The following is a 26,572-nucleotide window of genomic DNA, read 5'->3' as shown; positions in this document are numbered from 1 at the left end:
TTTGGCCGGCTCAACCAGGCCCTCCTCACGCTGATTCCGAAGCGAGCCGACGCGAGCAGCCTGGGCGACTATCGCCCAATAAGCTTGATACACCTCGTGGCGAAAACCTTCTCCAAGGTTCTGTCCTTGCGACTAGCGCCAAAGCTGAATGACCTGGTGAGCCGCAACCAGAACGCGCTCATCCCTGGCCGCAGCCTCCACGACAACTTTGTCCTTGTGAGGCAATCAGCCCGGATGCTGCACCAACTGGGAGCGCCACGAGTGCTGCTCAAACTCGACCTAGCGCGCGCCTTCGACTCCATAGCTTGGCCCTTTCTGTTCGAGGTGCTGCGCCGGTTCGGGTTCGGAGATAGATTCCTGGAGTGGCTAGCAATCTTGTTATCCACGTCAAGCACTAGGGTGCTCGTCAACGGGGAGCCTAGCCCTCCCATATGGCACCGGCGCGGGCTTCGCCAAGGTGACCCGCTATCGCCGCAGCTGTTCGTCCTCGCCGTCGACGTGCTGGGAAGGCTGGTCAAGCGCGCTGTTGATCTGGGTATCCTACAACAGCTACATCCACGTCGCGCCATCCCAGCAATGTCCCTCTACGCGGACGACGTAATGCTATTCTGCCACCCCGTGCGATGCGACATTACTGCAGTCAAGGAGATGCTGCTACTGTTTGGGCGAGTGTCAGGACTGCACGTCAACTTTGGTAAGAGCTCCGCAACACTCTTACGCTGCAACCAAGAAGAGGCTGGACCGATTGTTCTTCACCTGGGGTGCCCAATCGTAGAACTGCCCATCACATATCTCGGCATCCCGCTCACGGTGCGACGACCCACTGCGGCGCAGCTGCAACCGGTCGTGAGCCGGACTGCCGATGCACTGCCGGCATGGAAGGCGCACCTCACAAACCGCGCCGGCCGCCTCGCGTTGGTAAAGTCAGTCCTCGCCGCGATCCCCATCCACCAGCTACTCGTGCTCGCCCCGCCCAAGCGAGTCATCAAGCAGCTCGAGAAGATACAGAGAGGATTCCTATGGGCTGGAAGAGCCGAAGCTAAGGGAGGGCACTGCCATGTCAATTGGCGACGCGTATGCCGGCCTATCTCCCTTGGAGGCTTAGGCGTACGCGACCTTGAGCGTGCTGGGCTTGCATTAAGGCTGAGATGGCTATGGTTTTCACAAACAGACATAGATCGCGCATGGGCTGGGCTCGACCTTCAGTTCTCAGCCACCGAGCGTGCGCTGTTCTTTGCCTCCACGACCATGGAGCTGGGAAACGGGCAAATGGTCCTGTTCTGGGAGGATCGCTGGATCCAGGGGCGATCAATCAGCGAGATCGCGTCACTGGTATACGCCTGCTGCCCCAAGCGACGGCGGAAGCAGAGGACGGTCGCACAAGGTCAACAAGGAAATAGTTGGACCCGCGACATCCAGGGCATATTTGGCGTACATGAGATAGGGCAGTTTCTCCAGCTCTGGCAGATGATCGCGGGCACCGTCCTCACCGACGAACCTGACCGCCTGATATGGAAATGGACTGCCACGGGCGCGTACTCAGCACGGTCTGCCTACCTGGCCACGTTCCATGGATCGGTAACCTGCCCTGCTTGGAAGATGATATGGAAGGCATGGACGCCGCCAAAAGTTAGGTTCTTCCTCTGGCTTGCGCAGCAGGACAGATGCTGGACTGCGGACCGCCTCGCCCGTCGCGGCCTACAGCACCATCCGCGATGCCTTCTATGCGACCAGGCCTTTGAGACTATCCACCACATCATCATTGCATGCCCATTCACCCAACAGATTTGGCACGAGGTCCTCGCATGGTTTCGATTGCCAGTAGGATGCCCCAACCAGGAGGACTCACTGCTGGACTGGTGGAACCGCGCGCGACACAACACCCCCCACCCACAGCGGAAAGGGATGGCATCCATCACCCTGCTCCTACCATGGATGGTATGGAAGCACCGCAAGGATTGCGTGTTTGACAGGGCACAACCCTCCATTGCTGCACGAATGTCAAAAATCAAGGAGGAGGCTACCTTATGGGCACGGGCTGGAGCCAAAGGGCTTCGGGTTATCCTACCGCAGACATGGGATGTACACTAAGTAGCATTAGAATGCTTGTATCCTGCCTCCTAGGAGGATTGTAACAAACTCTATCTTTTCAATATAATGAAACGCAAAGGTCCTTTGCGCTTTCTCAAAAAAAAGGGCTTGTGGCGAGGTGGCACAGCCAGACATACGACATTGATTACTATGAGACCTTTGCTCCAGTAGCAAAGATGAACACCGGGAGGATTCTGATCTCATGTGCAGCAAATTTTGGCTGGCCTTTACACCAACTTGATGTGAAGAATGCCTTCTTGCATGGAGACTTGCAGGAGGAGGTATACATGGAGATTCTACCTGGGTTCTCGACTTCCGAGACTGCTGACAAAGTATGCAAGCTGAAGAAAGCCCTTTCGGACTGAAGCAGTCTCCAAGAGCTTGGTTTGACAAGTTTAGACGGGCGGTGTATGACATCGGGTATGGACAATGCAATGGTGACCATACATTGTTTTATAGACACTCTGAATGGAAAATAACAATCCTTGATGTTTATCTTGATGATATCATTTATCACCGGTGATGATGACGGAGGGATAGCAAGGTTAAAGGGGTGTCTGAATAAGACCTTTGAAGTTAAAGATCTTGGTCGACTCAAGTACTTTTTTGGTATAGAAGTGACCATGTCTGGAAAAGGATTAACTCTTTCTCAAAGGAAGTATACCCTGGACCTCCTCTATGATGTCGGCATGTTGGGTTGTCGAGCTTTTTCAACCCCAATTGATCAAAACCATAAAGTGGCTGCCTAATCAGGTGGCTGTCGACAATGGCGGAGCTTGGGCCAAATTCCTGGAGGGGCGATGGGCTGAGGTGACCAAAACACGTTTTGGGCCAATTTCACTGATTATATGGGCTATATGGTAAGGGATACTCAAAGAAAATCTCATGGGCTGGGGGGGGGGAGTGCTGGCCCAGGTTGGCCCTCACAGAGCTCCACCACTGGTTGTCTCTCACAGCCCCATCCATGCATCACATTAATCTTTTCCTTAAACTTGAAATGGGGACGACCTAACCCAACCCCAAATCGATTAAACCAAATTCAAAACAATTTTGAATGAATGAACCCAAAATGGCCTTCTTAAACCCTGGCAAATGGGACTTACCTCAAATAAAATAACTGGTCCAAACCAATAATTTTTAGGTTTCAAAAGACATATTTGAAGCCAGAGAAAAATATTGTTGAAATTGTTTTAATTATTTTTGCGCTACTTTAAATATAACAAAATGGTTCAAAACCATAAACAGAATGTTCACTATGTGTGAAATAATCCACATAGTCACATACAAATTATTCAAAACAATTTGGCACAAGTTTAAGTTAGTTTTGAATTTAAATAAGTGCCAAAGGTATTAAATAAAACACAAAACTGAATTAAAAAAAGAGAGGACTTACCTGCGTAGCCCAGCCTAGCTCCTTCCCCGTCATCTTCCTCCTACCAGTAGGAGCAGCTCACTATCGAGCGCGCGCTCACCCCTGGTCAGCTCCTGCTTGCCACGCAGCTGCCTCCTTGTGGTCATCTGATCGCCTAGGAGACGTTGTGTAACCTCCTCTAGCTCTCCCCTGTCCCTCTGGCCCCTCTCCTCCTCAAAGCTCGCCCTCGAGCTCACCCGAGCGCTGTCATCGCCGTCGATTGCTGTTGCCGCGGCCACCGCCGTTTAAGAGCCCCGCAGACTGTTAAGCTTCATGCACTAGCCAACCAACCAAAAGTCTGAACTGATGGAAAGGGCTAGGCAATCCACATATAGTGTAACACCCCCTCTCACGTGTGACGGGGAAGATAAGTCAAAACGTGCAACCGGAAGAGAGTGACGGCGCGCGAAGCTCACGTATGACTCAAGAGGCCTCTACGTGGACACAAAGGGGGGCTACCAGCAATTTTTAATAAATTGCGAAAGCCAGGACTTGAACTCAAGACCTTAGCTCTGATACCATGTTAAGCTTCATGCACTAGCCAACCAACCAAAAGTCCGAACTGATGGAAAGGGCTAGGCAATCCACATATAGTGTAACACAGACGTGTCCTATCGCTCCGTCGTGGTCTTCTTCATCCTCACTGTTAGGAAAGCAACTTATGTTTATTGAAGGCCCAAGGGGCATATATATATTACACAAGACTTGAGGTGCAAGGAAAGTAAACATAGACTAATAAGGACTCCTAGACTAATACTAATAGACTAATAAGGACTCCTAGACTAATACTAATAGACTAATAAGGACTCCTAGACTAATACTAATACTTCCTAACACCCCCCCTCAAATGCAAAGCGTATGCAATAGCATTGCATTTGAAGAAGTGTAATACTAAAAAACAATGATAATCCAAATCCGCATCTTGAGAGTGTCGCTTGTAGCATGAAGAGTCTTCAAAACTTGTCGAGTCGCCGAAGGAGAGAACGAAGAGATGGCACATCAGAGGTAGACACCGCATCACTTGAAGATACAAGATAAGTATCAAGAGAAGATGGGTTGTCAAAAGAAGATGGCACATCAAGAGAATAAAGCATTGTGCAGAAAATCATAGTCCACGACAACCGTCGGCGAAAGAAGCTCGGCGGATAAGGCACGATGGACGTAGATCGACAATGCAGAAGAAGTCCACACAATCCTATAGAAAACAACAAGGGCAAGTAGGCCACAAAAGTTGCATAGAAAGGATCAGGACCGGAGAAAAGGCCGACGGACAAAGGTATGGTGGACTCGCATGACGTGATAACACAAAACATCGACGGATTTGGTGGACGCAGCGGAAAAATATAGAAAGCTAGAAGCATAGACTAAACTCAAGACTAGATGCAATAGCAGCGTAATTTTTTTTTCAGAGACCAAAACAGAGTAGCAGCAGGCCAAGCGATGATAAACGGCCATGTGAAGCACGAGATGCAGTACACAAGCTAGCAAAGAAGAGTGGCAAAGCAGTATCATGCAAGCGGAGGTAGACAGAGGAGCACGCAGATGGACGTGCAGGAGAAGAGTAGCACGGGGGATCATGTCATGTACGTGGCTTGTAGAACAACAACCTAGTAGCTGCAGTAAAGCCAGCTGCAGGCGCGTGTGCAGCAGCAGAGCAAAGCAGGCTAGCAGGAACGCAGCAACAGGGCCCTCCTCGACGAGGCCGAGCGCGAGTACGACTTCAGGCACCAGGGCGCCATCGCCATCCCCTGTCGCGTCGACCGCTTCGTCCACGTCGAGCACCTCATCGACTGCGACCTCGGCGTGCAGGGCCACCAGCTCCGCGTCGACCGCTTCGTCCACGTCGAGCGCCTCATCGACCGCGACCTCGGCGTGCAGGGCCAGCAGCTCGTCGACCTGGACTGCGGCGCCACCACCCGATCCGATCTGGAGGAGAAGCAGAGCCGATCCGAAGTGGAGCAAAGAAGATCCGGCGGCCGGAGTGGAGGACGACGGCGGACTCGAGAGGGCGGCGGCAGCGGACTGGCGAGGGCGGCGCGACTACGGCCGTTCGGCTGCAGAAGACCGGCGGACCTGCGGGAGAGGTAGCAGACCGGTCGAATCCAGAGCTTTGAAGCGGGAGAGGTAGCAGACCGGCGAGCCTGCAGGAGCGACACCGAGGCAGCCACCGGGAGGTCTTCGAGGGGAGAGAAGCAGGATCGGGGAAGACTACGACGGGAGAGCAGCCAGATCCGACGGGAGAACGTGACGAGATTGGATAGAAGCACGAGTTGCGTGTGCGAAAAAAGAACCTAGGGCTTCAATACCATGTTAGGAATATGCAACTTGTATTCTCATGAGGCCATAGGCCGATATATATACATGTACAGGTGTGGAACATATGCAGGAAACCCCTTATACAACGGGATAAGTACAAATGGGTACATGACTTATATTATAACTCTAACATTTTCGACGTTGAGATCGATGTCATCGATGAAGACTCATGGTTATCTTTAGATGTGCCAGTAAAACAACCCCCCTTGAGCATACTGATATAAACCCACTCTCTCGCTCCTCCTCTCTTTTACTTCATTAGGAGAAATTCAACTGTTACATGTTCTCGGTAGTTGAACCCAATCCTTTGCATGACCTGTCTTTGTCACAGTAAATAGTTGAAACCACTTAGCATGAGTAGCAACTGCTTGAGCCTTGTTGTGCTTACTCATCCATGCTTGCTTAATATGCCTGCTATGCTTAGAGTCTTGTCGGGTCTGATCCATCGGGGCGATGAATCGGAATGGATGTGTTCATGTCCTGCTATGTGAGAGCTAAGTGTGTGAAGAAGTATACCCCTGTAGGATTTAATGATTTGTTCGAATAGCCGCGTCCTCGGATATGAACTACTTGCAGACTTGCATGGTTCATAGATAACTTTAAATGGATACTCTAAAATGCGCAAGATAAGTGTGAGTGCTATGGATGACCTTCTCGTAGGGAGACGGGATATGATACATTGTGGTGTATGTTATGGTGAATATGTGGACTCTTGTGCGCTCTCTCACCTCAAAGAAAGTACTCGTAGCCGTAGTATAGGTTAGCCAAGAGTCAAAGCTGGCTTGCTGCAATTAAACTCCACAACCCTCTTGTTGATAATGATGCATATGTATTAGTTCTGATGTAAGTCTTGCTGAGTACCTTTGTACTCACGGTTGCTTAATTATGTTTTACAGAGAAGACCATAGTCTCACTATTGGTTTTCTACGTGAAGTTCGATGTTGATCGGATCAGCTTGGAAATCCCAGACAGTGGTCTGACTCCTTTGGTAGGGTCGTTGTAGATTTTTAGGCTCCTCCAGTCACTTTTAGTAGATGTCTGTACCGAGACATGATATGCTTCCGCTTGTTGCTTTTGTGACTTTTAGTGTTGGGTCATATGACCCCTGTTTGTAATATCACACTGTTGGCTCTTATGAGTCTTTAATAAACACTTCGAGTCATAGAGTGATGTTGTGATGTCATGTTGTATCTGTGCATATTGCGTGTATGTTTGAAATGCATTGGTATGTGTGGGATTCGACACCTAGTTATGTGTCTTTAGTAGCCATCTTTATAGGAAAATGCCTCTTTGTGCTTCCACCGAGCCATGGTAGCTTGCTACTGCTCTGGACACATAGATTGACCGACGTGTATCCTTTTTTGCTGCTGTGTCTGTCCCTACAGGGAAATGTCACACGGTGTAATGGAGTCCATATAGCCTGCTATGGCTCGTGTACACGCAGTTGATGACAGAAATGTCTCACGCTGTAATGGAGTCCGTGTAGCTTGCTATGACTCGTCTACACGCAGTTGATGACCAGACACCTGCATTGTTGGGTTACGTATGCATGTTTCTGTACGGATGTGCCACTTGGGTTTATAACTAGTCAGATCGACCCGGGTTCTCTGTCATATGATTACTAGCGACATATTCATATACGTGAGCCAAAAGACGCAAACGGTCCCGACCAAGGTAAGGTGGCAGCCATGGGGTTTACCGTGCGTGAGGCCTCAAAATGATGTGATTCGTATGGCTTAGGATCGGGGTCCCGACATTGTCGAGCCGCTGCTTTCCTCACTTCGGTCGGCTGCTCCTTCCCATCTTGCGGAGGCCGCCGCTCTTTGGCCGGCCGCAGCTAGCCTTCTCGGCCCACTACTTATCTGGCCTGGTCGAAGTTGCCTCTTGATTTGGCTGCTTCGCCCCCTCTAGAGATCAGTCTGCCCCGGTCAATGCTCTCCAGAGATCGGGATGCTTTGTCACCCTCCAGAGATCGGGCTGACTCGGTCAACTCGTCTTCTTCTATATGTTGAAGACATGATCATCACTAGCGACAACCCTGAGTGCATGCCTTTGTTAAGGCACGTCCTAGTGAGCAGTTTCTTATGTTCGATCTTGGCTTTCTTTGCTATTTTTTTGGGATTGAGGTTTCCTCTACCTCTGATACCTTCTTTATTTCCCTAGAGAAATATATCCAGGATCTTCTTGCTTGTGCTGCTCTTACTGATGAGCGCACTGTTGAGACTCTCATGGAGCTAATGTTAAACTTCATGCTTCTGATGGTGATCCCTTGTCTGATCCGACGCGTCATGGTCATCTTATTGGGAAACTTGTCTATCTAGTAGTCATTCATCCGGATATCTTCTATCATGTCCATATTTTGAGTCAGTTTGCTTTCTTCACGTTCTATGATATCTTCGTGGCACGATCTCTCGCCGTTTTTTCTTTTCCTGCTCCAGTTCTTTACAGCTTCAAACCTATTCGGATGCTACGTGGGCTAAGCTAGTGTTCCCTAGGATAGCCATTCACTTTCCGCTTGCTGTGTTTTTCTTGTTGGTTCTCTCATAACGTGGAAGACGAAGAAACAAACTGCAGTTTCCCATTCGAGTGCAGAGGTTGTGTTGCGAGCTTTGGCTTTGTTGATGGTAGAGGTGACTTGGTTACGATGGTTACTTCAGGATTTGGTGTTTCTGTCGCTACGCGCCTACGCCTACTCCCTTGTCAAAGAGTACAGGTGAAGCATGAGCTCACCAGGCATATTGGTGTTAATGCTTCTTTTGTGCGTGTTGCTGTGTACGATTAGTTTATTGCTCACAGTACAGGTGAAGCATGAGCTCACCAAGCATATTCGTGTTAATGCTTCTTTTGTGCGTGCTGCTGTGTACAATTAGGTTATTGCTCTGAGTTTGAGGAGGGGGGTTGAGTTATATTATGTTCCATATAATTTTCCCGCTGTATAAGAAGTTTCATGCATATTTACCACCTGTACATGTATATATATACTAGCCATTGGCCCATGTTGCATATTTCCAAAAAGTTGCATCTATATATTTAGCCTACATGATATTACTGAGATTCTTATGAACAATAATTTAACTGGTTCATTTTTGTTTGTCATCTCCAGGATAACTGCAAGAACAGCAGATGGAAAAGAAATTCTTCCCAGTAAAGACGTGCCCTATTTCTTCACTATGGGTAAATCTGAGGTCAGTGACATCCTTGTTGCATGTAGTAATAGCACAGGGTATTAATTTTGCAACTTCTCTGAGAACACACGGTGCTCACTGTACAATTATTTTTGGCCATCTAGCTTAGGTCTAGCATACTTGGTGTAATGTAAAGCTCATCTGCTGATTATATCATTTTAAAATGCATAAAAAGCTATATCATTCCCATTTTTCTCTTAACTTGAGTTTGCTATGCATTTTTTTCGGTTTTTGTTTAGGCACCTATAGGCCTTGAGATGGGAATTGGAACAATGGCACGCAAGGAAAAAGCAACTATTTATGTTAGCAGTACCTATTTGACAGAGTCCTCACTAATGCCACAACTTGAAGGCCTTGAAGAAGTTCATTTTGAGGTAGAACTTGTTCAGTTTACTCAGGTACAGTCGTAATTAGCTGTTAGATACTTCCGTTAAATATTTGTTTAAGTTTTGAATTACGGCCTATGGTCTTCTAGGGGGTTTCCGTTGCATATCATAGTATTCCTGCTTTATTCGGGCTGTGTTTTTGATGGAATTGCATGCTCTCCTTGAGGATGATGAAATTTGTCTGGTCATACTTTTTTTTATCACCAAATGATTATGATTCATACACAAGGGGAACATTACACTACAACTGATTTTATGGGCTGTATAATGAAGCGATTTCATGAGGTGCACTTTTAGTGCTACTAGGCACGAGGATGGAGAGGTTAGCCTTGGTGGGCAGGTGGTACCGGAGAGAGACACGTTTCGATATTTGGGGTCCATGTTGTAGAAGGATGGCGATATCGATGAAGACGTGGGCCACCGAATCAAGGCTAGGTGGATGAAGTGGCGCCAAGCTTCTGGCGTACTCTGTGACAAGAGAGTGCCACAAAAGCTAAAAGGCAGGTTTTATAGGACAGCTATCCGACATGCGATGTTGTATGGCGCGGAGTGTTGGCCAACCAAGAGACGACATATCCAACAGTTAGGTGTAGTAGAGATGCGCATGTTGAGATGGATATGTGGCCACACAAGGAAGGATCGGGTACGGAATGACGATATCCGAGAGAGACTTGGGGTAGCACCGATTGAAGAGAAGCTGGTCCAGCATCGTCTCAGATGGTTTGGACATATTCAACGGAGGCCACCGGAAGCGCCGGTGCATAGCGGACGGATAAAGCGTGCTGAGAATGTTAAGAGGGGTCATGGTAGACCAAACTTGACATGGGAGGAGTCCGTTAAGAGAGACCTGAAGGTTTGGAATATCGACAAAGACTTAGCCATGGACAGGGGTGCGTGGAAGTTAGCTATCCACGTTCTAGAGCCATGACTTGGCTTCGAGATCTTATGGGTTTCAACTCTAGCCTACCCCAACTTGTTTGGGACTGAAAGGCTTGGTTGTTGTTGTTGTTGTTGTATAATGAAGCAATTTGTTACCCATCATTTGCGGTATCACACCATGGTCTACTATCCATTATAACAGCAATCTAAATCTAGGCGCTAGACCCACAATTCTCTTGCCAAAATTCTAAAACATGCAAGGTAGCCTAGTAAATTTCCATATCTAACCAATCACCTGCATATCAACACTGCTATTAATGCCATCAACTTCTGCTATCATTTAAAGCTGGGCTGTCCAACTGCTGCTCACAACTAACCACTGGCAAACCATCAGTATTTGTGTCTTTTAAAATACATTGAAGAAATTTATTACTCTCTTATATTATGAGAGGGAGGGGCTACCTAGGAAATTTGGAAATCTCATGTTACTTGAGAAAGTTGAAGACCAAAATTATGTATTATGATTTTCTGGCTGATTTAAAGAAGCAACAGAAAACTGGATATTGATACTAGAGTAGTGGCATGGCCTAAAATATCTGTTGAACCAGTATGGGCCCAGCCCATCCACTTATCTCTTAGGGCCCAAGCCCATGTAAAGGGACTGACCTAGAGGGAGGCTCCAAGCCATCCCGTTCTAAGTCTGAGCTGCCACACACACCAGACAGGAGAACTCACGGGAGTTACTAGACAAGAGGCCTTGTCCCTTCTGGAGGTACTCCTCTCTCCCCCTCCCGATTCTACATGGTATCAGAGGCCAGGTTGCCGGCGACGATGGTGGTCTAGATCGCCGGCCGGTGGCGAGATCCGGCGAGAGGGGCGGCAACCTATGTACGCGTGCGTGACCTGGTGGCTGGCGACGGCAGGGCTAGGAGGAGTCCCGGCTGGCGCGGAAGACCAGTGCGGCTGCGCGAGCTGCTGTTGCTGCACGGGAGGAAGCGACGAGCTGTTGTTGCTGAGCGGGAGGAAGCAGACAAGCTGCTGTTGCTGCGCGGGAGGAAGCAGAGGAGGTGCTGCTGGCTGCGGTTGCTGAGGGCTGCTGCTGCTGACTCTGCTACTTCTCCTCTCGGTTGCTGATTACTGCAGATTGGTAAAGGGAGGAGAGGCGACGGACTGCTGTTGTTCTTCTGGAGAAGGGTGTGGTGGTGGCTGGTACTGGTCTGTTGTGCTCACTGCTGCTGTTTGCAGAGGAAGGAGGGGAAGGCTGTTGTTGCTGCTTGCACTTGAGTGCTGCTGTGTGCTGTGTGCTGTGTGATGTTGCTGCTGGGCATCTGAGTTGCTGGTTTTTGCTGCTGCTGAAAGTTTTTTTTTCGAGAAAACGCAGAGAGATTCATGCGTTTCTTTGTCTTGAAAAGGTAGAGTTTATGTTACATTCCTCCTAGGAGGTACAGTACTGATGATGATTACATGGAATTAGTGCACGTCCCAGGTCTGGTGGATGATGTCGCGGAGGCCAGCCGCTCCCGCCTTGGTCCAGAGGGACGCCTCGTCTTTGATCCTCGCAACCAGGTTGTTCGCCGAGGGTTGGGTGCCCTCGAACACGCAGCTATTGCGGTGCTTCCAAATCATCCACGGGTCAGCAGGGCCATGGAGGCGACGCCTTTGCGCATGGGCTGCGGAGTTCTCTGCTTGGCGCTATGCCACCAGGCAAGGAGGGAAGACTCGTGGCTGGGGGTTGTGCACGGCAAGCGGAGCCAAGTGATGACATCTTGCCATACCTGCCTGGAGAAGGGGCAGCGGAGGAGCAGGTGGTCCATCGTCTCGGGGTCCTGGCAGCACAAGAGGCAAGGATCGTGGTGCTGCAGCCCTCGCCGAGCCAAGCGATCTGAGATCCAGCATCGATCTTGGTCAGCGAGCCAATGGAAGAAGCGCACCCGGGGTGGTGCCCAGCTCTTCCATATGAACTTTCAGGAGGCGCTGGGGATGGATCCCTGGAAGGTAGCCTTGTAGCAAGACTTAGCATTGTATGATCCATTCGTGGTCCACTTCCAGGTGAGCCGATCGGGCGTGTTGGTCAGGATGGTGTGCTCGATGGTATTCCAAAGGCGGATGTACTGGCCAATCTCGTGGACGCCGAGAGTGCACTCGATGTCGTGAGTCCAAGCATTGGCATTGAGCCCCTCTGCGACGGTCCGCACCTTCCTTTTGCGCGTGGGGATGCAGGCGTGGAGCTGCGGCGCGATCTCGCCGACGGATCGGCCGTCAATCCAGCGGTCATCCCAGAAAAGGGCCGAGAGGCCGTTTCCCAGGGTCATTGTGGTGCAGGCGAAGAACAGGGTGCGCTCATCCGTCGAGAACTGCAGGTCAAGTCGGCTCCACGCTCTGTATTGGTCGGTGCGGCTGAGCCACAGCCAGCGCAGACGTAGTGCCAGCCCGGCGCGCTCGAGGACCGGGATGCCAAGGCCTCCGAGCTCAATAGGACGGCAGGTCCGACGCCAGTTGACATGGCAATTGCCCCCATTGGCAGCCTCGCGGCCAGCCCACAAGAAACCACGCTCAATCTTCTTAAGTTGCTTGATGGTTTTCTTGGGCGGCGCGAAGACGAGCAGTTGGTGGATGGGGACTGCGCAGAGGACGGATTTTACCGTTGCGAGGCGCTCAGCCTTGTTCATGAGCCATGCCTTCGAAGACGGAAGTTGGCCCCGCACCTTGTCCACCAGGGGCTGTAGTTGCGCCGCCGTAGGTCGTCGGATTGTGAGAGGGATTCCCAGGTAGGTGAGCTCGGCGATAGGACAGCCGAGTAGCTGTACTGCAGTGGTTGCCGCGTCCTCATCGCAGCGAATGAGGGTCGCCGTGCTCTTGGCGAAATTGACGTGGAGTCCGGAGGCGCGGACGAAGAGCTGTGATATTCCTTTGACTGCGGTGATCTCGACCGGCGATGGGTGGCAGAATAGCACGTGACATCGTCTGCGTAGAGCGAGATCGCCGGCACCGTGCGCCGCGGGTGGAGCTGTTGCAGGATTCCTAGCGAGGTGGCCCGATTGATGAGCCGACCAAGGACATCGACGGCGAGGACGAAGAGCTGCGGAGACAGCGGGTCGCCCTGCCGGAAGCCACAACGATGCCAAATGGGGGGGGGGGGGTCGCCATTGAGCAATACCCTAGTGCTTGCTGAAGATAGCAGGATGGCCATCCATGCTCGGAAGCGAACACCAAAGCCATAGCGCTGCAGCACGGGAAAAAGAAACACCTGCGTCAGGCGCGATCATCATCTTCAGGGACTTCGTCCACTACCTCGACATCTTCAGCCACCGCTTTGACTGAGCAGGATATTCTGAGACTTAAGCGTCTGCTCGCTGCTTCAGGTTCTTCCTCGACGGGTACTGCTGGTGCTGGTTCTGTGACTGATGCTTCCCGCACTGAGCAACCACCTTCTACACAGTCAGGTACATCCCCATGGGTTTTGGACTCTGGAGCTTCTTTTCATATGTCTTCTCATTCTTCCACTCTGTCCTCTCTTTGATCGCTTGATTCTCCTGTTCATGTCCTCACTGCTGATGGTACTCCTCTTTCTGTCATTAGTAGAGGCAATCTTACAACTCCTTATTCTGTCCCTGATGTTGCTGATGTTCCTCAACTTACCATGAATCTGTTTTCTGCTGGTCAACTTACTGATTCTGGTTGTCGCGTCATCCTTGACGTTGACTCTTGTTTTGTCCAGGACCGTCGCACGCACACTCTGGTTGGGGCTGGCCCTCCCCGCCGTGATTCTCAGGGTCTTTGAGAGTTAGACTGGCTTTTCCGCGTCACACGTGAGAGGGGGTGTTGAAGTGTATATGTGGATTGCCTATCACTTTTCATCAGTCTGGACTTTTGGTTGCATTGGCTAGTGCATAAAGCCTAACATGTTTAACAAAGGGGTTGGGAACAAAGGACTGTAACTTGGCATGTGACAAGATGGGAATGATAGATATCTACCACCCATCTTGAGGGGGAGTGTTAAACCAGTATGGGCCCACAGCCCATCCACTTATCTCTTAGGGCCCAAGCCCATCCACTTATCTCTTAGGGCCCAAGCCCATGTAAAGGGACTGACCTAGAAGGAGGCTCCAAGCCATCCCGTTCTCAGTCTGAGCCGCCACACACACCACAGGAGAACTCACGGGAGCTACAAGACAAGAGGCCTTGTCCCTTCTGGAGGTACTCCTGTCTCCCCCTCCCGATTCTACTATATCCAATATGGATAACTGACATTTTATTACAAAAATAAATGCACTTTGTAAGGGGTGATAGGGCCATTATAGGTACCCCAGCTTACCTAATTTAACTTTTCAAAGCACACAGGTTCTTATAGCTGGTAGTGTAGATACAACATACTGAAGGCTTCTTACTCTAGTTTACTTTCTCGAATACAGACCTAATTGTATTATACTTTACCGTGATTCATTTTTCATCACTAGAATCTTCCTTTAGCTATAACTATGCCTATAGCACACAAAATTACAAAGTTATGTTAACAGTTTGTGTGATGTAATAATAGGTGAGGGATATGCTTGGTGATGGACGCCTCATAAAGCGCCGTGTAGTTGATGGAAGTGGTTGGTAACCTTTTGTATTTTACATGTTGATACTGCCTATGTCCCCTCTGGTCCCAACACCTTTAACCCTTGTAGTGAAGCAAAATCTATCTTACTAGCCCTTTGTAGTGTAGCAAAATTTATGTTTCACATAACTATACCGGAAATGTTGCTTTCTATTATGTGTGTCCACCTACTAAAAACTGGTACATTTCAATTTCCGTGTGCTTGGTTACTGTGATACTTTAGAGGATACACGTTTTTGTGCTCTTTTTACCATTTGAAGAATTTCATCAGTACAACAACAACTACAAAGCCTTTAGTCCCAAACATATTGGGGTAAGCTAGAGTTGAAACCCATAAGAATGTCGCACGCTTTACTTTATTAATAGAAAATCCATTAAGTACGATCTGAAAGGTAAGGATGAAGCTAATAAATGTAGTAGCACATTTGTCTATTTTGTTATTTCCTGTGGTCCTTTTTTTTACTTGGAATGATGGATGGTTTTCTGTTTGATCCAAGTAATGGGTCTAAATGAATACGGGAATACAGATTAAGAACAGAACTAAGGAGTAAGAAATTAGACAAAACTATTTGCTATTTATCATGTTAATTTTACTTTAGAAGCGCAAGTTCGTTAATAGGGTGATCATTGTAGATTTTTAATCTTGACAAGAAGTACACAAAGGTATCGTTTTCCGTTCTTGTTTAATACCATGTGACATGCTTACTTAAGCTGCTTTTTGTTTTCCTCCAAAATATCAGGTGAATTTCCTATGGACTGCCCCCTTCATGATAGCTTGTTAAAAGTTCATTACAAGGGGATGCTCCTTGATGAACCAAAGTCAGTATTTTATGATACACAAATTGATAATGTTGGCGAACCGTTGGAGTTCTGTTCTGGAGAAGGACTGGTAACTATTATAGCGTTTATTTTATCTACATAAGCAATGTTAGTTACTTGATCAAATCTTGCTATCAGAATGTAGCAAATGGACAACAAAAATAATACCGATTAATTTGTTTCTAGTGTTAGGAAGTATTAGTATTAGTCTAGGATGTTAGGAAGTATTAGTATTACTCTAGGAGTCCTTATTAGTCTATGTTTACTTTCCTTGCACCTCAAGTCATGTGTAATATATATATGCCCCTTGGGCTTTCAATATAGATAAGTTGCTTTCCTAACATGGTATTAGAGCCTAGGTTTAGGTCTTCGGACGCCGCAACTCGTCCTCAGGATCCAATTTTTTTTCCCGTTCCCGCTCCAGCCCCTGTTGGATCCCGTTCGCCTAGATATGCTCCACCCGTTGTTCCTGTTGCTGAATCTCGTCTCTGCCCCCGCTGGATCCCGTTCCCGTCGCTGGATCCAGTCTCAGCCCGCACAAGATGAGGAAGAACAACGAGGCCGTCGCAGCGGCAGTGACCGCGGGGTTGCACCCGTGCCTGGCGAACACCAAGCCAGCGAAGCTGCACCCGTGCAAGCGCTGCCCCAACGTGTTCAACTCGGGCGTGCAGCTCGACGGGCACATGAGGATGCACTACGACGGCCAGGTGAGAGGGAGGAGGCGCCGCATCAGCGCTCCCGCGTCGGCTCCGGCGTCTTCGTGCTCACCGGCCAAGAGGCCCGCTTCGACGCCGGCCCCGCCATCCCGCTTGCCTACGCCGTCGCGGGCTTCTCTGCTCTGCTCTCATCCTTCTGCTACGCGGAGCTCGCCACCGAGATCTCATCTGCCGGGGGCTCCTTCATCCAGGTCAACGCCCGCACAAGATGAGAAAGAACAACGAGGCTGCCGCAGCGGCAGTGGCCGCGGGGTTGCACCCGTGCCTGGTGAACGCCAAGCCGGCGAAGCTGCACCCGTGCAAGCGCTGCCCCAGGCTTCGTCAAACCCGCCCATGCATCTACTACTGTCGTTGCATGCACGCCATGCTGCCCGCTAGTACTTCCGCATGGACGCCATGCTGCCCGCTAGTACTTCTGTCTACTTTCGCATGCACGCCATGCTGCCCGCTGGTGCTAGCTACCACTTGGTACAACGTGGTGTACGCTACCTACTGCTAGCTACTTCCTGCTGCCACTATGCTCTCTTCCGTTGTCATTGTTTCTAGTTTTTCAGTTTTTTTTCCGCTGCGTCTACCAAATCCTTAGATATTTTGTGTTCTCATGCCATGCGAGTCCATCATACCTTAGTCCGTCAGCCTTTCTCCGGTCCTGATCCTTTCTATACAACTTTTGTGGCCTATTTGCCCTTGTTGTTTTCTATAGGATTTTCTGGACTTCTTTTGCATTGCCGATCTACGTCCATCGTGCCTTATCCGCCGAGCTTCTTTCGCCGACGGTTGTCGAGGACTATGATTTTCTGCACAATGTTTTATTCTCTTGATGTGCCATCTTCTTTTGACAACCCATCTTCTCTTGATACTTTTGTTGTATCTTCAAGTGATGCGGTGTCTTCCTTTGATGTGCCATCTCTTCGGTGTCTTCCTCTTGATGTGCTATCTTCTTTTGACAACCCATCTTCTCTTGATACTTATCTTGTATCTGTTAGGAAGTATTAGTATTAGTCTAGGAGTCCTTATTAGTCTATTAGTATTAGTCTAGGAGTCCTTATTAGCCTATGTTTACTTTCCTTGCACCTCAAGTCAGGTGTAATATATATATGCCCCTTGGGCCTTCAATACAGATAAGTTGCTTTCCTAACATGGTATTAGAGCCTAGGTTTAGGTCACCTTCGGCGCCGCAACTCGCCTCCTATATATTTTTTTTTACGGTCTTCGTCTTCGTCGATCTATTCTTGGATCGATTCCATCAGCTGCTACCTACGACGCGCCGTTGTGCGTCACGACTGCCTGTCACGTCTACCTCTGCCCCAGCCTCCAGGTCCTCGCACAACCCGATCGAATCTCCGTCTGGCTGGAGGCGGAGGAGACGCCGGCGACGGCGATGGCGCTGTTGCCCAACTGCCCCCCGGATCTCCGGATCTACGACTCGGTTTACGATTGTGGGCTGTCTTCGCGCCGGGAGAAGGCTGAGCATAGATCGCGGCTGCTGGACAAGATCCGCGACTCATACCGCAAGGCGTTGGAGCGGCTGAATCTCAGGGCGAGGCCCGGCATGGCGGCGCGCTTCCTCCGCGGCGGGGGTTTCTGCTTGGGCTTGGTCGATCCGGTCTCCAACATCCTCGCCAACACGCTCGTCTCCTACGGGCGCGCGGAATCGGAATCGGACCTCGTCTACGTCCCCGAGGAAAAACTGAGGGACCTGGAGCGCCGGTCGCTGGACGGCCTGGTCACCTTCCTCACCCGCTTCTTCCCCTACCTCCCCGACCGCCACGCTCGTGCACAGGGCTGCCTTCTTCCAGCATGTTTGTGTGCTGCTACCTCTGCCCAGTGCTTGCGTCCTGCTGTTGCTCGCGTGTTGCTCCGTGCCTTTGTCTACTGCCGCTAGCTGGTTCTGTGCTGTGCGGTTCTAGCTGGGCCTGATTTTGGCGGCGTGCTAGCTTCTGCTCCGTTCCTATTTTGATTTCAACAACAATAATAATAATAAAACAGTACAATGTCTTCTGCATACACGATGGATTTTGCATCTTTGTGTCGTGTATGCTTCCTAGCTTTTGGCTTGTTTTCCGCTGCATCCACCAAATCCGTTGATATTTTGTGTTTTTTCACGTCCTGTGAGTCCACCATACCTTAGTCTGTCAGCCTTTCTCCAGTCCTGATCCTTTTTTTTATACAACTTTTATGGCCTATTTGTCCTTGTTGTTTTCTATAGGATTTTCTGGACTTCTTTTGCATTGTCGATCTACGTCCATTGTGCATTATCCGCCGACCTTCTTTCGCCGACGGTTGTCGTGGACTATGATTTTCCGCGCAATGCTTTATTCTCTTGATGTGCCATCTTCTTTTGACAACCCATCTTCTCTTGATACTTATGTTGTATCTGCAAGTGATGCGGTGTCTTCCTATGATGTGCCATCTCTTCGGTGTCTTCCTCTGATCTGACATCTTCTTTTGACAACCCATCTTCCTTAATACTTATCTTGTATCTTCAAGTGATGCGGTGTCTATCTCTGATGTGCCATCTCTTCGTTATCTCCTTCGGCGACTCGACAAGTTTTGAAGACTCTTCATGCTACAACGACACTCTCAAGACGCGGATTTGGATTATCATTTTTTTTAGTATTACACTTCTTCAAATGCAATGCTATTGCATACGCTTTGCATTTGAGGGGGGGGGGGGGGGTGTTAGGAAGTATTAGTATTACTCTAGGAGTCCTTATTAGTCTATGTTTACTTTCCTTCACCTCAAGTCATGTGTAATATATATATGCCCCTTGGGCTTTCAATATAGATAAGTTGCTTTCCTAACATAGGAGTCCTTATTAGTCTATTAGTATTAGTCTAGGAGTCCTTATTAGTCTATGTTTTGCACCTCAAGTCATGTGTAATATATATATGCCCCTTGAGCCTTCAATACAGATAAGTTGCTTTCCTAACATGGTATTAAAGCCTTAGGTCAATTTTTCGCACGCGCAACTCGTGCTCCGATCCTTCTCCACGCAGCCGCTGTTCGTCTAGCTGCTGCTCCCGATCTCCTCCTGCTGCAGCTCTTGTTCTCATCCTGCTGTTGCTCATCCGCCGATCCCTCCTGCCGGCGTTCCCCCTTCTCCCCTGGCGCCAGGTCTCAGGATTTCTCCCGCCGGCGCTCCTCCAGGAACACGCCTCCTCCTCGGGCGCCAGGATTTCTCCCGCCGGTGCTCCTCCAGGAACGCGCCTCCTCCTCGTCTGCTCCCGCAGGCTCCACTCGCAGCCTCCAACAGACGCCAGATCTCGCCGGATCGGATCGGCTGAGTGAGCTCGTCCCGGCCCAGCGCGTCCTCCACCATCCAGTCTTGCGTCGCCGGATCCGCCAGAAGTGGCTCTGCTCCTAGAATCACCTGCGGCTCTACTCCCAGACGTGGCTCTGCTTCCAGACGCGCACCGACCGGATTCGCCTGTTTTCCTGATCTCGGTCCATCTCCAGACCGCTTGGATCGAGGCTCTGCTCCCGGTCGTGCTCTCCAGGTCGCGCCGCCCTCTGCACACTCCCGACCGGATCGGGTGTTCCCCTCGTCGTTAACAAAAAAAAAGAAAAAGGGGCCTTCCTACTGCCTTTGAGATGTGGACTCGCCTTCGTCAGCGTTATGCGCCCTCTGGTGATGCCTTATACCTCTCCGTGGTTCGTCAGGAGCATGCTCTTCAGCAGGTTGACTCTACTGTTGATGACTTCTATGCACAAAGTTCTACTATCTGGCGCCAGCTCGATTCTCTCCGCACTGCTGGTTGTCGTACTTGCCCCTGTTGCCAGGCTGTCCAGGCCAACTTGGAGTTTCATCACGTCTACGAGTTCCTGTCTCGGCTCCGTAAGGAGTTTGAGCCCCGGCGTGCTCAGTTGTTTGCTCGTGGCCGTATTTCTCTCATGGAGGCGCTTTCTGAGATTCGTGCTGAGGAGACTCGCTTACGTGGTGCTGGTTTGCTGGAGGTTCCCTCCGTGCTCGCTGCTCGAGCTACTTCTACGCCACCTACTGCACCGACCCCTTCTCACTCGAGTGCTCCGCCACTTTTTCCCACTCCTTCTGGAGGCTCAGGTCGCCCCCGTCCACATTGTGGCTACTGCAATAATGATGGTCATATTGAGTCCCACTGCTACACGAAGAAGAAACACTTGCGCCAGGCGCAATCATTATCTATAGAGACTTCGTCATCTACCTCGACAACTTCAGCCATCGCTTTGACTGAGCAGGATATTCTGAGACTTAAGCGTCTGCTTGCTGTTTCAGGTTCTTCCTCGACGGGTACTGCTGGTATTGTGACTCAGGCTTCCCGCACTGAGCAACCACCTTCTACACAATCAGGACCGTTTCACGCACACTCTGGTTGGAATTGGCCTTCGCCGCCATGATATTATTTTTTCTCTTCCGCTGCCATCATCCCTAATCTAGTTTGTGTTTTCTAGTTTTCTTTGTTTTCCGCTGCGTCCACCAAATCCGTTGATATTTTGTGTTTTCTCATGCCATGCGAGTCCACCATACCTTAGTCCGTCAGCCTTTCTCCGGTCCTGATCCTTTCTATGCAACTTTTGTGGCCTAACCTGCCCTTGTTGTTTTCTATAGGTTTTTCTGGACTTCTTTTGCATTGTTGATCTACGTCCATCGTGCCTTATCCGCCGAGCTTCTTTCGCCGACGGTTGTCGTGGACTATGATTTTCTGCACAATGCTTTATTCTCTTGATGTGCCATCTTCTTTTGACAACCCATCTTCTCTTGATACTTATCTTGTATCTTCAAGTGATGCGGTGTCTACCTCTAATGTGCCATCTCTTCGTTCTCTTCTTCGGCGACTCAACAAGTTTTGAAGATTCTTCATGCTACGACGACACTCTCAAGACGCGGATTTGAATTATCATTGTTTTTTAGTATTACACTTCTTCAAATGCAATGCTATTGCATACACTTTGCATTTGAGGGGGGTGTTAGGAAGTATTAGTATTAGTCTAGGAGTTCTTATTAGTCTATTAGCATTAGTCTAGGAGTCCTTATTAGTCTATGTTTACTTTCCTTGCACCTTAAGTCTTGTGGAATATATATATGCCCCTTGGGCCTTCAATAAAGATAAGTTGCTTTTCTAACATCTAGAACCACAGGTGTCCGAATCCTACTTTTGTTCCCTATTTTTAGTGTCACTTAGACTTTATTTAGTTCAAAAATAAGAAATTACAATACAGAAACTGTGAATGTTGATCATGTATGGCATTGACCTTTAAACTTTGTATATGTTAATAATTTGAACTGCCAATAGGGTTTCAGGGCTTTGCTTCGAAATTGTATACTTATTGTCCTTTCTTAGAACTATCACATATTTACGTGAAAAAACAAAATGGGACTTTGTTATCACATAAGTAATACTTTTATACACTTCATGTTAGCAATTGAAGAAGAGTAACAAATGTTTTGATGCATTTTCATAGGTTCCTGAAGGATTTGAAATGTGTGTTCGACTAATGCTTCCTGGTGAAAAATCTATTGTCACCTGCCCTCCAGATTTTGCGTATGATAAATTCCCAAGGTCGTATCAACCTTTACATTCATAGTTTTTTTGTCAATGGAGCTTTCTGAATAATCTGATATGGTGCAACAGGCCAGCGAATGTTCCTGAAGGAGCTCATGTTCTGTGGGAAATTGAATTACTTGGATTTGAAGTTCCCAAGGTATGAAACCATTTGTTTTTCTGTTGCTTTTCCTGGTGTCATAATACCATTATAGTCAGTGCTTGGGATCTGACTTAACTTTATTGTCATTTTTTGACCCTTGGCTAATTCTGTTGAGCAATGGTTGTTTTGGATTTGTTGAGTGATTCTTATTTTGGATTTGTAGCTTCATTATTCTCGTGAGTATTGCAACTGCATGGCATACAACCGTCTCTATTGATGATCATTGCCTTTTGATTTACCTGTAGTTCTTTTTATTGTGCTAAATACCAAAATAAAAGTAATAGACTATGTGTTCCATGTGTCAGATATGTGCACAGGTAAATGCCAATTGTTTGCCTTGGGAGCTTTCTCATAACTCAGTGCAACATTTATTTGTATTTTTTGTATTAATATATTTTCTCTTCGGTTATGCTTGCCATATGATTTTAACTAGTGAATTTTCTTTTCTCCAATTATCATTGTACAAATGCAGGATTGGACTGGCTTGACCTTCAAAGAAATCATGGAAGAGGCAGATAAAATTAAGAACACGGTATACTTACAATGATCATGTTATTTTGAATCTTGCCAATTTGTATTCCAGTGAGATTGTCATAGATGCACTTTTGCGGAAACTGGGTATATGCAAGAAACTTAAGAGACATCTTGGCACAGAAGTTTACTTTCTCGCTTTCCTTTCTATTTGGACAAACTATTTCAACTGCTATTTGAATGTTGTTTGCTAGAGCAACATGTCAAATGAATTTCAACCAAGTGTCTTGCAATACTGCCATAGATGTATAGGCATATGAGAATCCTGAGCTTTCCCTTGGGCCATCAGCTGGGTCTAGTCTATAGTGATCTTGAGCTCTTTTTTTTTTTGCTAGAGTTTGAGCCTACATTCAACCAGTACCTAGTTACTGTTAAGCTTCATGCACTAGCCAACGCAACCAAAAGTCCGAACTGATGAAAAGGGCTAGTGCAATCCACATATACTGTAACACCCCCTCTCACGTGTGACGGGGAAGACAAGTCAACACGTGCAACCGGAAGAGAGTGACGGCACGCGAAACTCACGTATGACTCAAGAGGCCTCTACGTGGACACAAAGGGGGGCTACCAGCAATTTTTTAAATAAATTGCAAAAGCCAGGACTTGAACTCAAAGACCTTAGCTCCGATACCATGTTAAGCTTCATGCACTAGCCAACGCAACCAAAAGTCTGAACTGATGGAAAGGGCTAGTGCAATCCACATATACTGTAACAGTTACAAGGTACTCCCTCTGTCTCAAAATGTAAGATGTTTTTTTTTAATGTAGAAAAGCATCTTACATTTTGAGACAGAGGGAGTATTTCATAATTGTGATCTGGTACTTCATTATTATTTTAGATTTTAGACAACTGACGTTAAACAGAATCCCTTTCACAGGGTAACAGACTATTTAAAGAAGGAAAGCTTGAACTTGCAAAAGCAAAATACGAGAAGGTATGCCCACTGGTACTTGATGTTGTTATACAATAAATTGATTACTGCTATTTAATATTTATTGTATAAATTGAGTCTTAGGTACCGTTAGTCTATCGTCTGTCTACATCTTTCCTAGAGAAACTATTCTTGTTTCCCAAGATTTTCCCGGGCATGGCCAAGAGGAGTAGCCAGTCTATTCGTGTTGTATGTCGGTGTTATATTATTTCTCTTCGATTCTTTATGCAAGTTTAACATTCTAACAATATATAAGAACAAGCAAAGTCCAAGAGAGCTAAAAATAGGCCAAAATAGCATGTGATAAGTTCATCTGGCACGCACCAGAACTGATTGCTCAATATACAGATGAAATTTGACACTTCATTTACTGAGTTCATTTTCAGAATTTTTGGAGAAGTGCGCCATGCACTTCTTTGTTTATTTCTTCAAAAAAGGGTTGGTGCTGAGGAAAACCTTCTTGTCTGAAACTGATGAGATCTAGTAAACTGGTTGATATAGGACCAAGCCCTAGGGTGGCCTGATGTTCATGAATTGGAGATGGATTTGGGGTGGATTCATGAAGAACACGGGACAAATCCACAAGAAAACACAAGAGAACACTAAGAAACAATTCCATATTAAACACTATCTTAAATTTTGTTTCCTTATTTGACACCGAAAACTTTATCTTCCCTATCTAACAACTAGTCTAAATTTTATGCCCTTTATGACACTTCCATCCACCTGAAAAGACCCTTTTACCCTGCATATGGCGTCTATGTGAGCAGGGCAGTAGCTCAAACACACACAACGGCGGTATCACACACGCAACAACACACACATGCATGCGCACAAACACAACAAAACACACGCACACAACACACACACGCACGCAACACGCACACACACACGCAGCATCAGTAGCACACGTGTGTGTGTGCGCATGTCATTGTTCGATAGGGAAGAAATCATTTGTTGATGTCAAATAGGGCATAAAATTTAAGCACGGTGTTAAATAAGGAATTCGCTCGAACGCTAATTGGACACAATACACACAAAGTACCCCTCAGATCTCAAGCCAATACAAGAAGTGGATCTAGATCCAAGAAAAACAAAGAAAATAAAGGATAGCTAGGGTAGTCCTTCCCCAATCTCTAAGAGATGTGAGGGTCTTGAGAGATAGTCTTCTCCAATCCAAAAGATGTGGAGGTTTTGGTAATCCAAATGGATTCAGGAGGGCTTGATCCAGTAAGAGGAGGTACACGGAGCAATGCTCTCTCAAGATCTACTTTATGCTTTGCTAACCCTAGAGAGGAGGTGGGGGAAAGGTATATATAGTCCTAGCCACAAAGAGGAAAGTGGGGGAGATGAGAGAGAGGATACCTAGCTCGTGGGCAAGATTTGCACGCATGCACATGTCGGACAGTCCGACCGCTGCAACTCATTAGGATCAGGGCTTCCACAGCCGCCGCTCCAAGGGCTCGCTCTAGGAGCCGGACAGTCAAGGTTCCGAGCCGGATAGTCTGGCTTCACCAATTTAGCTTATGTTGCCTCGCGTGGGTAGCCTGACAAAGGGCTAGACGGTGGTCCATGTTGAAAGCTTCATGCACTAGTCAATGCAACCAAAAGTCCAAACTGATGAAAAGGGCTAGGCGATCCACATATACACTTCAACACCCTCTCATGTATGATGCGGGAAGTCAACACATGAATAGACTCAGATGTATGGCTCAAGGGACCTATACATGGACACATAGTGGGCAACATCAATTTTTGGTTGTGCATGAAGCTTAACACGGTCTCAGAGCGTAAGGTCTTAAGTTCAAGTCATGGCTTTCGTAATTTGTGTTAGGAATAAGCAACTTGTATTCCCATGAGTCCATAGGCCGATATATATACATGTACAGGTGAGGGACTATATGCAGGAAACCCCTTATATATTGGGATAAATACAAAAGGGTACACGGCTATATAATATATACTCTAACACCCCCCCTCAAACTTATGGTGGATGAACAACACTGAGTTTGGAGATATAGAAGCCATGCTGTGCTCTAGTCTGGGCCTTCGTCAGAAAATCCGCCAACTGTAACTCGGAAGGCACATACTAAAGAGCAATAACCTGATCCTGCACACCAGCGCGCACATAGAAAGCATCAACACCAATATGCTTGGTGAGCTCATGCTTCACAGGACCGCGCGCAATGCTAATAGCACCTGTACTGTCAGAGAAGAGCAGGGTTGGTGTAGTGGTAGAAACACCAAAATCCTGAAGTAACCACCGTAACCAAGTCACCTCTGCCATCAAAAGAGCCATCGCTCGCAACTCAACCTCTGCACTCGAATGGGAAACTGCAATCTGTTTCTTCGTCTTCCAGGCAATGAGAGAACCACTAAGAAAAACACAGTAAGTAGAAAGTGAACGGCGACCTGAAGGATCACTAGCCCACGTAGCATCTGAATAGGCCTGAAGCTGTAAAGAACTGGAGCGAGGAAAGAATAGACGGTGAGAGATCGTGCCCCAAAGATATCGAAGAACACGAAGGAGATGACTATAGTGAACCGAGGTGGGAGCGAAGACGAACTGACTCAGAATATGAACCGGATAAGAGATATCCAGACGAGTGACAGCTAGATAGACAAGACCGCCAACAAGATGACGATAACGCGTCGGGTCAGTCAGGCGATCACCATCAGTATCACGGAGGTGAACATTGAGCTCCATGGGAGTCTCAACAGTGCGCTCATCAGTAAGAGCAGCACGAGCAAGAAGATCCTGGATTTACTTTTCCTGGGATATAAAAAAGCCATCATAGGTAGAAGAGACTTCAATGCCAAGAAAGTAGCGAAGAGGTCCAAGCTCAGACATAAGAAACTGCTCACTAAGACGGGACTTTACAAAGGCAATATACTTGGGGTCATCCCCAGTGATGATCATGTCATCAACATAGAGAAGAAGAAGAGTCCGACCACGAGGAGAAAGGTGAATAAACAATGCTGGATCATGAGCAGTTGCTGAAAAACCAGCGGCAGTCACT

General features: G+C 48.0%; 1 protein-coding gene across 2 annotated transcripts in view; it reads left to right on the top strand.

Annotated features, from left to right (window-relative positions):
• Window positions 1–26,572, top strand: part of LOC123448584 (peptidyl-prolyl cis-trans isomerase PASTICCINO1) — a 60,651-nt gene that overhangs the window by 26,629 nt on the left and 7,450 nt on the right. For both annotated transcript variants that reach the window (XM_045125537.1, XM_045125536.1), the window contains exons 8-15: window positions 8,922–9,003; window positions 9,243–9,401; window positions 14,806–14,863; window positions 15,609–15,757; window positions 21,847–21,944; window positions 22,017–22,086; window positions 22,562–22,621; window positions 23,499–23,555. In XM_045125537.1, coding sequence (XP_044981472.1) covers window positions 8,922–9,003; window positions 9,243–9,401; window positions 14,806–14,863; window positions 15,609–15,757; window positions 21,847–21,944; window positions 22,017–22,086; window positions 22,562–22,621; window positions 23,499–23,555 — 733 coding nt within the window. The remainder of the gene's footprint in view (window positions 1–8,921; window positions 9,004–9,242; window positions 9,402–14,805; window positions 14,864–15,608; window positions 15,758–21,846; window positions 21,945–22,016; window positions 22,087–22,561; window positions 22,622–23,498; window positions 23,556–26,572) is intronic.

This window comes from Hordeum vulgare, chromosome 4H (genome assembly GCF_904849725.1).
Source record: "Hordeum vulgare subsp. vulgare chromosome 4H, MorexV3_pseudomolecules_assembly, whole genome shotgun sequence".
NCBI classification, from domain to species: Eukaryota; Viridiplantae; Streptophyta; class Magnoliopsida; order Poales; family Poaceae; genus Hordeum; species Hordeum vulgare.
Note: the sequence above shows the minus strand (reverse complement) of the source record. Positions and strands in the feature narration are given on the sequence as shown.